Raw genomic sequence first — 16,767 nt, 5'->3', positions numbered from 1 at the left:
TAGTGGCAGCAAATGAATGTACACAGAAGGTTTGGGGTAATAATTACAGTTAGATCATTACACATTGTTAAGTTGCATTTCTAATAATGATCCTGCAAAGAAATGTATCATATTTTTGCTGTGCTTGCAACATTGTAGTTTCCCCTGGGGAAAAACTGTCTTGTGTGAAACACATTAGGAATCACTTTGGCAACAAAATATTTCCTTGTCTGTCTTTTGCATTTTTGTGCCCTCTGCTGTTAGACCTCCATTTTTTTTGAAGTTCTCTCCATTGAGCCAGATTCTGACCAGTCTTTGGGCTGGTTCACACATGCATGTCCATCACTCAAATATGTGCAACATCAAGTTGCAACTTGGATGTATGATCACAACTATAATCACAAATTAAACACCACAGACAGAACTTTTATATCACCTCATGTCACCTCAAATAACAGTGCTCTTCAGTAAAGTCAGTTCATACATCTAAAGGTTCTGAGTGTTGAGTAATCACCTTGAAACTTTGTTTTTGGCATTATAGAAATGTGATAAAATAATTGATAAGACATTGATTTTGTAATCAAGTGATAAGATGTTGAATAATGTACATGCCTGTGTAAACCAGCTTCCTGAGTGTGGAAAATAAGAAGGGCAAATATATTCCAATCCTTTTTGCAATTCAGTGCAAAGAGTAGCAATATCCAATGCATTTTTGCCAAAATATGAAATTTGCTATGTTAGACAATGATGTCAAGTTTAAAAAGAAAAAGAAAAAAAGGTCTAGGAGTAAAACAGCCTCTTGTTTTGCTGATCACATCACCAATTTTAGGGAATAATATATCAAATCTGATGTGAACATTAAGGGAAGTAATGATTTGTTATACTAGAACATAGAGAGGAGAGCTGATCTTCTGGTAGCAAGCATGAATTGTCCCTTTTGCTAGTGGGGGTCTGCCCTGGTTTGCATTTGAATGGGAGGCTACATGTGAGCACTGTAAGATATTCCCTAGGGGGTGGATGGGGCCACTCTGGGAAGAGCATCTGCATGCTTACATGCAGAAAGTTCTAAGTTCACTTCCTGGCAGCTCCAAGATAGGACAAGATTTATTTATTTTTAATAGGACAAGATTTTTTTATTGAACCAACAAACTACCAAAGCATACAGTACGTTGCCAAGATAGGGCTGAGAGAGACTCCTGCCTGCAACCTTGGAGAAGCTGCTGCCAGCCTGTGTAGGCAATACTGAGCTAAATGAAACAATGGTCTGACTCGGTATAAGGCAGCTTCCTATGTTCCTAACACAACACTGATATGCAAATCTGACCATAAATACCCTATTTGTTGAGAGGTTGTTGTTGCTGCTGCTGTTGTTAAGGTATTCTGAATCTATAGCCGTTCTAACAGGAAGTGTCCGGACTCCCATAGAGTAATTTTGTTTTTCTCTCCTCTCTGCATGGATGTCCAAAAGTAGGACTGTGTAACAAAAGAAGGATGGTGCAAAAGTTCCCTTGGAATTAGCAAGCACATGACCTTTTAAAAATGTGCTTAAGTCAATATAGGATTCCCTACCCACCTATTGAATAGTTCTTTGAAGTTCTTCTGAAATCAGGAGTTAGGATCCTGGTGAAGTAATCATGTTTCTTCTTCATCACAGGACCAAGTTCAGTTCACAATGCCCTCAGCTCATATTTTGGATCTATTTCCCAGGATAATTTGAATCACCCCTAAGATTATATGTGGGGACAGTTGTTGCTGGAGGAATATGGGAGAATCAGAGGAAGAGATGAATGCAATAGCTATAAAAGAGAAGATCAGCTTTTGGGGCAGCAGTTGTTATTCAATTCTGTTTCTTCATTCTAGGACGCATTTCAGGCCTTTCACCCTGACCTCACCTTTGTGCGGAAGTTTCTTAAACCATTATTGATTGGAGAACTTGCTCCAGGAGAACCCAGTCAAGACAGAGGCAAGAATGTGAGTAGTAGCAGCTTTTTCTACATGTTCAGTGAATTACCCATTAGGCTGCCTGATACATGCTTGCATGCAGAGCACACACCTCCAACATACAAGCCTTTCTCTGTACAGGCACCCCAGACAATTTGGGCCTTTTTTAAAAAAAAATATTTTTTTACACTTATATCCCTCTTTTCCTCTGAGGAGCTCAGAGCAGTGTACATGGTTATTTTTATCCTCACAACAACCCTGTGAGGTAGGTTAGGCTGAGAGAGACATGACTGGCCCAGAGTCACCCAGTGAGTTTCATGGTTGAATGGGGATTTGAACTCGGGTCTTCCCGGTCCAGCACTCTAACCACTACACTGTGCTGGCTGTGAAGGAAGAACAAGGGTGTGTGTGTGCCTCCATATAACTGTGTAAAGCTTCCATAGCAGCTGCAAGGAAAGTCAGTGTCTAATCCAGGGCTGCTCAACTTTGCCCGCCCGCCCCCCCCCCGGTAGATGTTGACCTACAACTCCCATAATCCCTGGCTATTGGCCACTGTGTCTGGGGATTATGGGAATTGTAGTCCAAAAACAGCTGAGGGGTCTAAGTTGAGCAGGCCTGGTCTAGTCTATATGACTTTCCATATCAACCACCTCACTGGTACTTCAGTTGTGCAACCAAGCACCAGTTCTGTTCATTCAGCTGACTCTTGATCTATAACTAGATGGGTCAAACATAATCTCCAAGGTGTGAAAGGTGCAAAATGCTGACCACTGAGTTAGTGACAACCTCCATTTGACCATGGGAAATCCATGGTTTTAATCACAGAGCTGCTCTAATCACAGAGGAAGAGGGGGAGTCCAGTTTTAACAGCCAAAGGAGCACATGGGTGAAGAGTGCAGGACCTCCCTCCTCCCCCACGACCGCGCTGTGTGCTGCCCTGGATCATGCATTATCTCCCCTTAGTTTCCTCTTCAACTTCAACTGTGTCCACTTCTGGAACTGGAGCTCAACTGCAGGGACAGACTGCAGAGAGGAAAGCTGCAAGAAGTGAGAAGGCTCTGCATTCCTCTGTCATGTACTCCTTTTAGTGTTAAACATGGACTCCCATCTTTCTGTCTCATTGGGGCAAATCCATGTTTAAATACACAGATCTGCTGCCAGAATGTTTAGTTTGGCCCTTAAACACTACAGAACTTCAGTCAAGGTCTAGCTATACAGCCCTTGTGTCTGTTTCTCTTCCCCCTTTCTACATTTCTCTCTCTTATGGTGTTGCAAAAATGATATAATATTTGAAGACGGCAAAGATCATTGAAGACTACAAAGAATGTAGCCAATATAATGATTTTTTTAAAAACACCCCCCAAAATAGTGCCATTAAAAAAAAAATCCAGAAAATTACAGACATGCCAGTCTGTCCCAGATAAATTGATGAGAAGTACCAACAAGGCTAAATAATATGGCTGTGTAGAGCATCCCTGCTTCAATTTGGGGGCTGCCTGGGCACTTCAGAGGGGTCCCTGCTTGGCTTTGGTGGAGGGAGTCCTGCTTTGCTTTGGGCCAAAGCCTTCAGCTCTCCAAAGCTTCATTTTGGCACCTTGGCCTCACCCCAAAAGTACTTGGGGTGGGGCAGGAGACAGGCCACTTTACTGCATTTTTTACTTTCAATGGTAAGGGAGAAGGCAGCATTTTCTGTAGCTTGTGTTTTAAAATGGCTCTCCCCCTGCCCCCATCTTTTCCTTCCCCTTGAGACCTGGGAATGATGCCGGTATTCCTAGAAACTGAAAGGGGCCAAATCAGAATAGAGCCCTGAAGCTTTGCACAGCTATACTAAATAAACATAGCAGCCACATCCATAAGGGGGACAGGTCAGCTTATGGAACAATAACTGGTAAAAGGAAGCAGAGGAATACAACTAAACAGAAGTTCTGACAATGGAAGGAAGCCAACAGTAACATCTCCTAAGAATTTTTATTGGGAGTGGGGCTATTTAATTGGTTTATAAATGATCTGAAGTTAAGAGATGAGCAGTGAAGTAACCACATTTGCAGATGACACCAAATTATTCAGGATGGAGAGCTCCAAAATAATATTTTAAAACTGGGTGATTCTGTACCAAAATGATAGGGAAAATTCAGTGTAAGGATGTGCAAAGTTAAGAAAATATTAACTAGACAAATATGCTGATAGGATTATGGTTTCCAAAGAAGGAGATCTTGGGGTAATAGTAGGAAGCTCACAAAAATGTCAGTAGAATGACAATATCATAATGCCAAACTTTCTATGTAGATCCTCTTTCAGGGCACTTAGCATGGTCCTAGGGGGATGATATTAAAGTAAAACACAGAATATGTAGATTTGTTGCAGAACAACAATCCCCCCCCAAAAAAAGTGTTAAAGGATAAAATATGAGGCAAATGTAAACTAGCTATGACTTGTTAGTCCGCAAGCCTTCACTAACTATTCACAGAAGCTTCAAAACAGAAGGTAGAAGAAAATGCAGAGCAGTTGGGGAAAGAGAGGAAGAACAAGAGAATGAATGACAGCTTCCCTCCTGGGGGAAAGAGCAACTCCAGGCAATTTTCATCAGGACCATGGGGAAAGGGTTAAACTCACCCCATGCTTCAGACTCAGTCCAAATTGGATCTAAAAACTTGCAAGACGGAAGCACAATGACATTTGCAGTGTCACATGAAGTCTGGCCCTAAGGAAGGTGTGTAGAGAGAGGACAGGGTACTTCAGGGAGTGAGGATCAGGAAGAAATGCTGAAGAGGTAGGAGAAAGAGCCAGATGGAAGTATACCTGTGAGTCCTCTCCCTCAAATTTACTGTGTGGACTACTACTATGAATATTTATATACTGCTTTCCAACACAAGCACTCAAAGCAGTTCAGATAGCTAGAAATGGCTCCCTATTCAAAAAAGACTCACATTCTAAAAGGAAATTTAAGGTAGACACCAGCAACAAGCAATGGAGAGATACTGTGCTTGGACAGAGACAGTTGCTTCCCCACCATGCCAAATATAATAGAATCCCCATTTTAAAAGGTGCTTCTTTGCTCAGTTAGCAGTGAGCTACTGTCATGACTCAAAATATTCTGAAAGGAAAACCTCACACCAAGCTAAAGAAAGAGGATGTGGTGTGTTGTGGGGGAGTGTGCAGAGAGATGAGTTCTAAATATAACCTAAATATAGATTATCCGACTAAAATAAATCTTTCAGAGCGTTCTCATGGGCTTGCATTCCACCTGTCAGGCTTCTTTTCCCAACCTGCTGGCAAATGGCTATGTACCACACGGGTCGTATATATCTGTATCTGTCTGTATTTATTTCCTGGGACTGGGCCTAGCTTCCCTTCCTTGACAGGAAACTGCATGAATTTCTGTCTTTGGAAACTTCCCATGATCAGCCATTCATTCTAAGTTCTGGATTGGGAAGCAGCTTCACGTGCAGGGCAATCATACCTTTCCTATGTGCTCTGTGTCAGCGTGTCATTCAGCACCACGAATCCCAGCTGTTCAAATAATCAATTATGCAGTTACTCTGTCCTGCTTGGCTGACTCCTAAAGGAGATCCTTTCTGCTCCCTCTTCTTCTTGGATGACTGAATTGGTGACAACTCACCAGTGCCTAAACATTAACCTACAAATGCCTCATTGGCTCTTCTCCTAGGGGACAGCACTCAGTGAAGCATAGTGCTTCATATATGAAAAAGGAGGCTGCCAGAGGACAGGAGCTAGCTGATGTTTAAGTGGCTTAATTGTCTCCTGTAGCCCACATGGGACCAATTAGGGAGGAATACAAAGAAGCATAAGAGATATCCAATGAACCAAGAGACATTTGGCCATATCTTGTGTTAGGAGTGTAAATTGCCACCATGATATTGATTTCAGCATAGCCGTTAGGATTTACACCAGGAGCCTTTCCAGATATTTGTTTTATTGTGAAATAGAGGCTGAGTTGTGGAGGATTCAGTCTTCTTCTCTGCAGCCTGCATGTCTGTTGCACAGAAATTGCACATTCCCAGTATGGAAACTGTAATATTTCCCCTGCAGCTAGTGTATCCTTTGCAGTTTGGAGTGCTTTATGGACTGTGCAGGGGTGTAACTATAATAGGGCAAGGGGAGACAGTTGTCTAGGGGCCCACTGCCTTGGGGGGCCCCCCAGAGGCAAGTCACATGACTGACTCCCTCAGCTGCACACCTGCCCAGGCTTCCTTCAGTTGCATTCATCCTCCGAAATTGATGTGAGTGTTAAGACCTGGAACTACCAGAACAGCATGTCTTTCGCTAGTACCATTACATGACTTGCATCGTCCACAATTTACAAAACCTTTAAAAAAAAATTTAGGATGATGTTCTGTTGTGGCACATAGGGGTGTGTGTGTGTGTGTGTGTGTGTGTGTATGCTTTTTGGTACCACTATTCAGCCTCATTTAATTAATTATTATTATTAATAATAATAATAATAATAATAATAATAATTCGATTTCTATACCACCCTTCCAAAAATGGCTCAGGGCGGTTTACAAAGAGAAATAACAAACAAATAAGATGGCTCCCTGTCCCCAAAGGGCTCACAGTCTAAAAAGAAACTTAAGACACACACCAGCAACAGTCATTGGAAGTACTGTGCTGGGGGTGAATAGGGCCCAGAAATTTAAGATTTAAGATAAGATTTAAGATTAAATTTAAGATTAAATTTAAGATTTCTTTACTTCATGAGCTGAGCTTCAGTGAGGGGGCGCATTTTAAAATCTTGTCTCTGGGCCCACTCCAACCTTGCTACGCCCCTGGGACTGTGGTTGCATGAATGGCCCGTGCACCTTTTGGGAAATGTTCATGATATTATTAGAGCCAAGTAATATGCCTCTCTTCTGTGAAATACCATGTTTTAAACATTTATAAGGATTATGATGCATTTCTTGTCTTCTTCAGAAGCTGAGCTATTCCCCCATCCCACCCACTACAACATGAGAGTGCTCATCTACCCTTTGAAAAGAGAAAAAATAAGACATGACTAACACCCGCAAGGCCAACCCCTCTCCTGAAGCAACCCACTACCATTCCATGATGCTTTTTCCTCTTGACTTCAATCTAGGCTGAGTACTCTCCCTTTCCTGGGCTGGAGTGCTCACCTCCCATTTTAAAAACAATCTTAATGAACAGGCAATCCCCCTCTTGTTACTCACATTCTGCTGGAGATGGATCAAGGTGGGATACAAACATAATAATTAAATAAATACATTTCAGAGATTAGAATAGGAACATACTTTTAATATCTCTGTCCTTACCACAAGGATCACTTCACAAGCCCTACTCAACAAGTGCATATTGGTTGAAGGCTCACCACTATCTCAAAAATACAATATGCATTTATTCCTTCAATAGCCTATCTTCTGCTCATTCAAACACCATGGAGGTGAGGGTTTGTTTGGTTAAAGAGACACTAGAAAAGCACAACTGTGTTATCATCAAAATACACCGCAGCAGCTGCAACATGCAAAATGGCAGACTATGCACTGCATGGCACCTTAGTGTTCATGTGTGTATTTACATGCATGTACACTAGAGAGTAGAGGTGTGCACACATGCACACACACACGCACGCACACACGTCACTTTGAGATTTCACTCTAGAGATCCTGAGAGGACTCTGGGTCCTGAACAACAAAAACTTTAGCAACCTTTTTCAAATGGCATCCCCCAAAGACAAAAATAGGGATGGTGATTTACCAGGATGAGGAAGCAGGAACTGTCCTGAAGCATATAATAAGAGGAAACATGTAATAAGTGAAAATGTATAAATGAAAGCAAAGCTTTAAGGAGTCAGAGACAGCAGAGCTTTGATTCCTCTTTCAGCTTCTGGTCCTTTTTCCATGGCTGGTACAAAAATAACTCCAAATGCTTTGAAAAGAGTGGCTCAGCCTCTTTGGTATCAACAGGACTTATCTCAGTATTTTGCATTTCCACTTTATAGGCCCAGTTGGTGGAAGATTTCCGTGCCTTGAGGAAGACAGCAGAGGACATGAACCTATTCAAAGCCAACCCTATGTTTTTTTCCCTTTATTTGGGTCATATCATTGTGATGGAGGCTCTGGCTTGGTTAATGGTTTCATACTGTGGTACTGGGTGGAGCACAACCTTCCTCCTTTCCATCATCCTTGCAGTCTCTCAGGTAAGAATTTATTCTGTGGGTATTGCATGATCAGTCAAGCACTTTCTAGTTCATTCATGCATTGATTTTAAATGCAGAACTTGAAAACCCTCCTCTTCTGAGAGGTGTTTTAAATCTGGTTTTAATTGACTTTCCTCTGTAACCAATTTTAGTCTTTGTTTTTACTGCTGTTGTTATATATGTGTTGATTTGTATTGTATTGTATTGTATTGTATCATAGTTTTTGTTGAAAGCTGCCTCAAGCAGCAATGTATGAGAGGGTTGGGGTAGAAATGTTCTAAATAAATAAACAAGATATTTTGCTTCTTTCAAAAACCTCCATATAAGCATGCCTTTTTGAAGTACTAGAGGGTGACATATAACTTGCAATGTAATGAACTTACAATTTAGTAAACAGGTACAATTATAGCAATAGCAATAGCACTTATATTTATATACCGCTCTATAGCCAGAGCTCTCTAAGCGGTTTACAATGATTTTTAGCATATTGCCCCCAACATTCTGGGTACTCATTTTACCGACCTCGGAAGGATGGAAGGCTGAGTCAACCTTAAGCCCCTGGTCAGGATTGAACTTGTAACCTTCTGATTACAGGGCGGCAGTTTTACCACTGCACCACCAGGGGCTCCCCAGGCATGATGGTGTCTTAGCACAGGTAACCCTCAAGGCAAGATTCTAGTACTAGGGCTCAAATGAAAAGAAGATAAAGAAACTGGATTTCATAGATAGATAGTCATTGATAAAAGTAGAGCAGCCCTTCCATGAGGCAAGGTGTGGCGGTCACCTCAGGCAGCAGATTATTGGGGCGCAGGCAAGGTCACAAAATGGCCACCTGACCCCTGCTTTTTTTTTAAAGGGGGAAAGTTGGAGAGGAGGATGCACACATGTAGGGTGAAGGATTTGGCACCCTGCCTCAGGTGCAAAGAGAACAGGAGCCAACACTGGTTAGGAGGATGGGCTGTTTTTAACATTCCCTCTCACAATATCACATCTGAACCAACATAATTTCAGAAAATAAACCACTGTTCTTTTGACTCTCAACCTCAGTGATTACAATTAGCCCTCATGAAATAAAATTGGTCTCCACCGATACAATCCTGCTTTCCCCGTAGGCTGGGAACTGCGCACTGCACAAGCACAGAGTGTAGCAACTCAAGGTTTGCTAACTGAACGTTGGAAGATTCAGTGATTCAAGCCCTGCATGTAAACATTAGGCCAGCCAGGAGTGGGAATAAATTGTGCACATGGAAATATTTGGGCTGCTTGTTGCCCTATTACATGGGTTGCTAACCTGAGGCTCTCTAGCTGGTGTTGAACTACAATTCCCATCATCCCCAACAGCAATATATTGTGACTGGAGATGATGGGAGTTGTAGTCCAACAATAGCTGCAAAGCCTCAGGTTGGTCACCCCTGCCCTATGACAAGAAGGCTGTTCATAAGTCGTCCCCCCACATACACACACGTGTACATGTGTTAAGGGGGAAGTTGGACGGCACCCACTCCATCCAGTATCTGTATACCTGGCAGCTCCACCCTCTGATATCTGCAGGTCTGTACAACATCTGAAAGCCAGCTAGGCAAAGAGTCAGGAAGCAGTGGAGCAGCTCAACCCTTCTCCCTGTCTCTTGCTCAGCTCCTCTGTACCCTGCCCTCATTGGGAAGAGAACAGGATTGCTCCCTAAAGCTTTGTTGACTGATCTGTCTAACCTAATTTGGAAGCTGCAAGTTTCACACAGAGGGAGGAGCCCACCATAGCATAGGTCTCATCATCTTCCAATGTGAGGCACAATGACTGAATCCCCAGGCATGATGGTGTCTTAGCACAGGTAACCCTCAAGGCAAGATTCTAGTACTAGGGCTCAAATGAAAAGAAGATAAAGAAACTGGATTTCATAGATAGATAGATAGATAGATAGATAGATAGATAGATAGATAGATAGATAGATAGATAGATAGATTCTCTGTATAGGAAAAATGTTCCTCACAAAGTGACCCTCAGTGGCATTCCAATGTTCATTTTGTTCACTCCTTTCTAATGTTCACAGAACATTAGAGTAATACAGTAATGTTACAGTAATAGTAATCCCTGTGCTCATTTGAATTATGAATATGGACATCTGGAATTTCATCTGTTTCAGTCTGAGCAGTCTGGGGGCGCTTCCAGATGTGCTCCTTGTAGCGCTACCCTGTCGTTGCTCTTCCACTTGCTGTCCCATGCAGAATGGCAACATTTCTTCACTCTACAATAGATAATGCATGTTTTGGGGACACAGCAAATTCATCCTGTCCCTCCTGTTTCTCTTGTGAACTGTTTTTATCTGGACATGGCTTTCAAACAAAAAAGAACAATAGCACTAACAACAGTCTATGCCTGCAGTCATTGCAAATCTGTTCTCAAAAGGCCAGGTTTTCTGCATTAGTAAATGCAACAATGTAAGCACAGGGGAAATACAGATGGACAATGAATAGATGATGATATTGTGTGAACTCTCCCGTAAAGAGTGAGTGAATAAAGTCTGACAATCCCAGTTTAACTATCTCACCTGGCAGTTCCCCTGATGTCAGTGATGTAAGAAAAACTGAAACTGTTCAAATGAGAAAACACTTGTAATGATACAAGGTTTGATGTAAAGATTCGTGCTTGCCTTGTTGTTAGTTTTATCTCCCTTATGATCACTTTCTTTCTTCCAATAGGCCCAGGCTGGATGGCTGCAACATGACTTTGGACATCTGTCTGTATTTAAGAAGTCTGTATGGAACCATATAGTCCATAAGTTTGTGATTGGTCACTTGAAAGTAAGTTCCCATTAAATATTAAGGAAATAACTGCAGCAATTGATGATGAGGCTAGGGCTGCCATTTTTAAATGGCAGGGCTCCTGTATCTTTCATTTGTGCATGACCGGCAGCAATCTAAGATTTAGTGCATTCCCCAACACTGGCAAATGCTGTACCTGCTGACTTTCTTCTTGCTAAGCAGTTGTTAAAGGCACAGGGCAAGAGAGGGCAACCTTACCTGGAGGACTGCTCAGTCTTATTCCACTCTTTAAGTGTAAAAGCAGTAAATTCATACTTCAGATCCACTTGCTTTATTTCAGAGCAAGGAATAAACAAAAATGAGGGATCTGTTTTCAGTTTCAGACAAGCCCGTCTGAAACTGAAAACAGAGGAATGTAGATTGTAAGCTGGCATTACAGTGTCTCAAGTAATAACATTTTTTTAAAAGCCATTTACAATAGCTGGACTGTTAGATTCAGCCAGACTTATATGACTAATTAATCTTGTTCATTTCAAGACCATTACAGGAGCAGGGAATTTACTGTCTTTGCATGATCAAAGGTAACAGTAACTTTATGCAGGAAGGAACTGATCCAACTGTTTAAACCAGAAGTGGGGAATGTGGGGAATAGGAAGCTGGTCTAAGTGAGCAAGAGAATTGGTGATAAACATGGTGAGTTCAGGCTAGAGTTCAAGACCAGGAAGTCAGATCTCATAGGAAGCCTTTAGGAGGCTGAAAAGCTCAGACAGAAGACAAAATAAACTAATTTTTAACAAGTTGTTCTGGTAAGAACTGATCCTGCCTACTTTCCTTTCACTAAAATCTTAATTGATGATTACCATCCTCATGAGTTAGCCCACTTCAGCCTTAAACATTCACATGTCCACCATCTTGAAGTGGGGTGGATGATATCATTACAAACTACACCCTTGATCCATCCCTATGTGTCCCAACACCTCTAGCAAATTTGGTTCAAATTAGTTAGAACCACTTGCACCTCAAACGTTTGTGCATCCTCCTTCTTGATGTGGAGTGGATGGCATCATCTCAAACTACACCATTGAGGTGTCCCTATGTGCCCCTACAACTGTTCCAAATTCATTTCAGATAAGGTAGGTGCAGTGTTCTCTCTAACAGGGATTCCCAGATGTTGTTGACTACAACTCCCATAATCACCAAGCAAAAGCCATTGCAGCTGGGGATTCTGGGAGCTGTAGTCAACAACATCTGGGAATCCCTGTTAAATGGAACACTGGTTAGGTGGTTCACAAGTTAGCCCACCTGCACCTCAAATATTCACGGATCTGCCATCTTGAATTGGGGTGGATGACATAATTACAAACTACACCATTCAGGTGTCCCTGTGTATACCTACAGCTGTAGCAAATTTGGTTCAAATCAGCTAGGTGGTTCACAAGTTAGCCCACTTGTGCCTCAAATGGTCATGTGTCCACCATCTTGAATTGGGGTGGATAACATCATTTGTGATGTTACACAATTGTAAAAAATGTCACAATTGTGATGAAATGGGGATAGCAATAGCACTTACATTTATATACCGCTCTATAGCTGGAAGCTCTCTAAGCGGTTTACAATGATTTAGCATATTGCCCCCCAACATTCTGGGTACTCATTTTACCGACCTCGGAAGGATGGAAGGCTGAGTCAACCTTGAGCCCCTGGTCAGGATCGAACTTGTAACCTTCTGGTTACAGGGCGGCAGTTTTACCACTGCGCCAACAGGGGCTCCAGGTTGACTCTGTGCTTTCCTGGGATCTACCCTCACTAGAGAGATTGCTCTGATCCCAAATCTAGGAGCACACTTCTCCTTCAAGGTAGGCTGCCACCAGTTGAATACTGATCTAAACCACTGACCAGGCTTAGAAATGGCTTCAACAACCTAGAACTGTCCGGCTTGGGACAGAGGCACTGTACAGCCAGAGTCCACACAACCCAGCTCTAGACAACAAGATTTTATTCTGAAAACAACTCAACAGTAGCGAATGACCTTATGAATCACATGGGGAAGAGTTTTGAAAGTAACCCTCCAGCACCTGTTAAATCAGACTGAAGCCACTTCTAAGTATATGAGCCATCCCTGTGTGTCACTCACTACAACTGTACCAAATTTGGTTCAAATCAGTTAGACAGTTCACAAGTTAGCCCACTTGTACTGTTGAGGTGTTCATATGTGTCCCTACAACTGTACCCAATTGGGTTCATATTGGTCCAGGCATTGCAAAGTTGATTGAAGGACACACATACAGAATGCTAGACGATCTCATAAGCTTACTTTCCTTAAAAGAAGTTGGCTAAAAAACAGAAGCTTTCTGCAAGCAGAAATACAACAGATGCCACTAGGCAGCCCTGAACAACCATTAGTTACAAAGCACTGATGGGAGATGCTCAGTTAGAATCAACAGGACATAACTAGGATTGGCACCTTTTTACTGGTCCTGCTCCAGTGCCTTCAGGGTTGGCTCCCCCATAAGATAAGGTGAAGCGATGGCTTCAAGCAGCAACTGTTCCATGGCAGTGGGCTCCCCCCATGAGCATCACTCCACTTACCTGCTAGCATCCCAACGTCCTCAGCTGCCCTTAGTATGCATTTTCCCTTCTTGCCTTCTGGGGCCGTCCCCTATTCTCTCTTGCTGATCTGGCCTCAACTTTTGGGCATGCTACAGCCACTACTTGATGTTGTAGCACAGGAGCAACAACAGTGCTTGCATGCAGTGGTGGCCTTTCTTTGTCACCACTGCTGTGTTAGCTCCAGTGGCTTGATCTTCCTCCCTCCCCTCTTTCACCAACAAACTTGTCTGCTTTGTTCTGCTTCATTACAGGAGCAGACCAAGTGGACAAGTTCGAAGGTGGAAGGGGGCAGAGTGGGAGAGAGAGACTGAGGCACTGGAGCTAGTGCAGCAGCTGGTTGCCTTTGCCTCAAGCAGCAGAAGGCAATGAACCAGCACTGTGTGTCTCCATCCACAGCCTGACACACAGAAATAGTGGGCTGGTGCTGATGATATTTGCTGGCCACCACCTGAGGTGGAGCATGTGCACACATCTCCCTCCCACCTGGCACACAGTAGGGGTGTGCATGGAACCAGATTTGCCAGGTCAGGCCATGCAGGGTCCCACTCCGCAGGCGCGGTGGCCTCCAAAATGGTCGCCATGCCAAGGAATAGGCTCGGAAAGGGCCAAAGACACCTAAACCGGGTGGTTTTTTGGAAAAAGAAGGCTGGCGGGGAGAGATGGAACCTCTGTGGGACACACACACCCTGCCACCTTGGAGAAGCCCCCCCCCCGAAGGGATAAGTTTAAAAAAATCCAAAAAATGTTTGTCAAACACCCCCCTCAACTGAACCAAACCAGTGGGGGGAGTTCCAAAGGGGGCCAAAACCAAACTGGCCCGGTGCGGTTCGAGTTTGGTTCAAACTTGAACTGAACCAGGCCAGGTGGTTTTGTGCACACCCTTAGTTAGTTAGTTAGTTGATTGATTGATTAAGTTCCATCAAGACGGTCTTGACTCTTAGCGACCACATAGATAGATTCTCTCCAGGATAATCTGTCTTCAACTTGGCCTTTAAGGTCTCTCAGTGGTTCATTCATTGCTGTCATAATCGAGTCCATCCACCTTGCTGCTGGTCATCCTCTTCTTCTCTTTCCTTCAACTTTCCCCAGCATTATAGACTTCTCAAGGGAGCTGGGTCTTTGCATAATGTGTCCGAAGTATAATAATTTGAGCCTGGTCATTTGTGCCTCGAGTTAAAATTCTGGATTGATTTGTTCTATAATCCATTTGTTTGTTTTCCTGTCCATGGTATCCTCAAAGGTATTCTCCAGTACCAAAGTTCAAAAGCGTCAGTGCTTTTTCTATCTTGCTTCTTCAAAGTCCAGCTTTCGCATCCATAGAGTGTCACGGGGAAAACCATTGTCTGAATCATTCTGATCGTTGTAGGTGTAGACACGTCACAGCATCTAAATATCCTTTCCAAGGCCTTCATTGCAACCCCAGAGCTAGTCTGTGGCATATTTCTTGACTGCTGGATCCTTTACTGTTGACGGTCGATCCTAAAAGGCAGAAGCAAGCTATCCACCACTTCAGTGTCTTCATTGTCAATTCTGAGGCTGGTTGCTGTACGATGTGTCATTAGTTTAGTCTTCTTGACATTTAGTCATAGTCCCATTTTTTCACTGTGCTCCTTGACCTTCATTACTAGAGCTTGCAGATCATCCACATGAAGTATCGGGATACTTCATACATTCTCAGCTATCAGAGTGGTGTCATCAGCGTAGCACAGATTATTGATGTTATTTCCTCCAACTTTAAAACCGCGCTCATCTTCTTCCAATCCAGCTTCTCTCAGTATATGTTCAGCATATACATTGAATAAAGAAGGAGAAAGTATACAGCCTTGTCTTTCTCCTTTGCCGATCTGGAACCACTCTGTTTCACCATGTTCTGCCTGGACTGTGGCTTGCTGTCCTGTGTGTAGGTTTCTCAATGAAATGTTCCAGGATGCCCATTTTCCTAAGGATATTCCACAACTTGATATGATCGACGCAATCAAAGGCTTTTCTGTAGTCAATATAGCACATATTGACTTCTTTCTGATATTCTTTGGCTTTCTCAATTATCCACCGTGTTTCAGCAATGATGTTTCTTGTTCCTCGGCCTTTTCTGAAACCATCTTGAACATCCAGCATTTCCCTTTCCACGTAGGGCTCTAATCTGTGTTGGATGATCCTGAGTATTGCTTTGCTAGCATGTGAAATTAAGGATATTGTGTGATGGTTTGGTATGGGTATGTAGACTGGCCTCTTCCAATCTGTTGGCCACTGTGTCATTCTCCAAATTTGCTGGAATAGTTTGGTTAGAGCCTTGACTGATTCTTCTTCTGTTGCCTGCCATATTTCTGTAGCTATTCCATCAATTCCTGTAGCCTTCCGACTTGGTAATGACTGGAGTGCTGATCTAATTTCATCTTCCCATACTAGAGGTTCTTGCAAGTAGGGGATATCTTCTAGACTAGAGTATCTTGGATATTGACATCACTGCTGTACAGATTTTCAGTCTGTTTGATTTTCTCTGAGTCAGTTACTATCTGTCCTTTGGCATCCCTTAACATACCAATTCGAGGTTGGAACCTCCCTCTGAGTTCAGAGATCTTTTGGAAAACTTGCCTTGTTTTTCCATGTCTATTTCCATCCTCAAGGTCTTTACAGATGTCATTATAGTATTGCTCGTTGTCTCTTCTAACAGCTTTCTGAAATTCCCTATTAAGTTCCTTCCTGAGGTCTTTGGCTTCTCTCCTCTTCTTGACAATTTCCACCATCTGTTCCGACATCCATTTTGCTTTCTTCTGTTTCTTGGTCTTTGGCAGTCTCTTTTCACATTCATCCTTAACAACTTCTTTTATTTCATTCCACAGTTCCTCTGGTTCCCTATCAATGAGGTTCAGAACTTCAAAGCAGTTCCTGATGTTCTCCTTGAAAATGGTGGGGACATTCTCAGGATCATATCATGGAAGCTGGATAGCTTTGTTTTTCTGCTTTAGCTTGGCTTGGAACTTGCATATGAGCAGTTCGTGGTTTGTTCCACAGTCAGCCCCCGGCCATGTCTTTGCTGTTATAACTGAGCTCTTCCACCTTGTTGCACCAATAATGAAATCAATTTGATTTCTGTGTACTCCATCTGGTGATGTCCATGTGTATAGGTGCCGCTTTGATTGTTTGAAGAATGTGTTAGCAATGAAGCCCCTAGTTAAAGAGCTTTAAAAGCCCCGTGTGAAAAACATTCTGCTAAAAATGCTTCTTAAGGGCTCTTCTAAAGGCTGGTAAGATGTCAAAGCACTTCCTTGCCCTATGAAAACAAGGCACACATTTGGGGCTGGCTGT

The 16,767-nt window shown here is 42.8% G+C and overlaps 1 protein-coding gene across 1 annotated transcript in view; it reads left to right on the top strand.

The window, feature by feature from the left end:
* LOC128339343 (acyl-CoA 6-desaturase-like) overlaps nucleotides 1-16,767 on the top strand; it is a 56,467-nt gene that overhangs the window by 12,136 nt on the left and 27,564 nt on the right. Inside the window, exons 2-4 of the mRNA XM_053283075.1 lie at nucleotides 1,840-1,950; nucleotides 7,895-8,092; nucleotides 10,789-10,890. Of these exons, the coding sequence (XP_053139050.1) occupies nucleotides 1,840-1,950; nucleotides 7,895-8,092; nucleotides 10,789-10,890 (411 nt within the window). The remainder of the gene's footprint in view (nucleotides 1-1,839; nucleotides 1,951-7,894; nucleotides 8,093-10,788; nucleotides 10,891-16,767) is intronic.

The sequence above is a fragment of the Hemicordylus capensis genome, chromosome 1 (assembly GCF_027244095.1).
Source record: "Hemicordylus capensis ecotype Gifberg chromosome 1, rHemCap1.1.pri, whole genome shotgun sequence".
Classification (NCBI taxonomy): domain Eukaryota; kingdom Metazoa; phylum Chordata; class Lepidosauria; order Squamata; family Cordylidae; genus Hemicordylus; species Hemicordylus capensis.
This window is presented reverse-complemented; position numbering and strand designations above follow the sequence as displayed.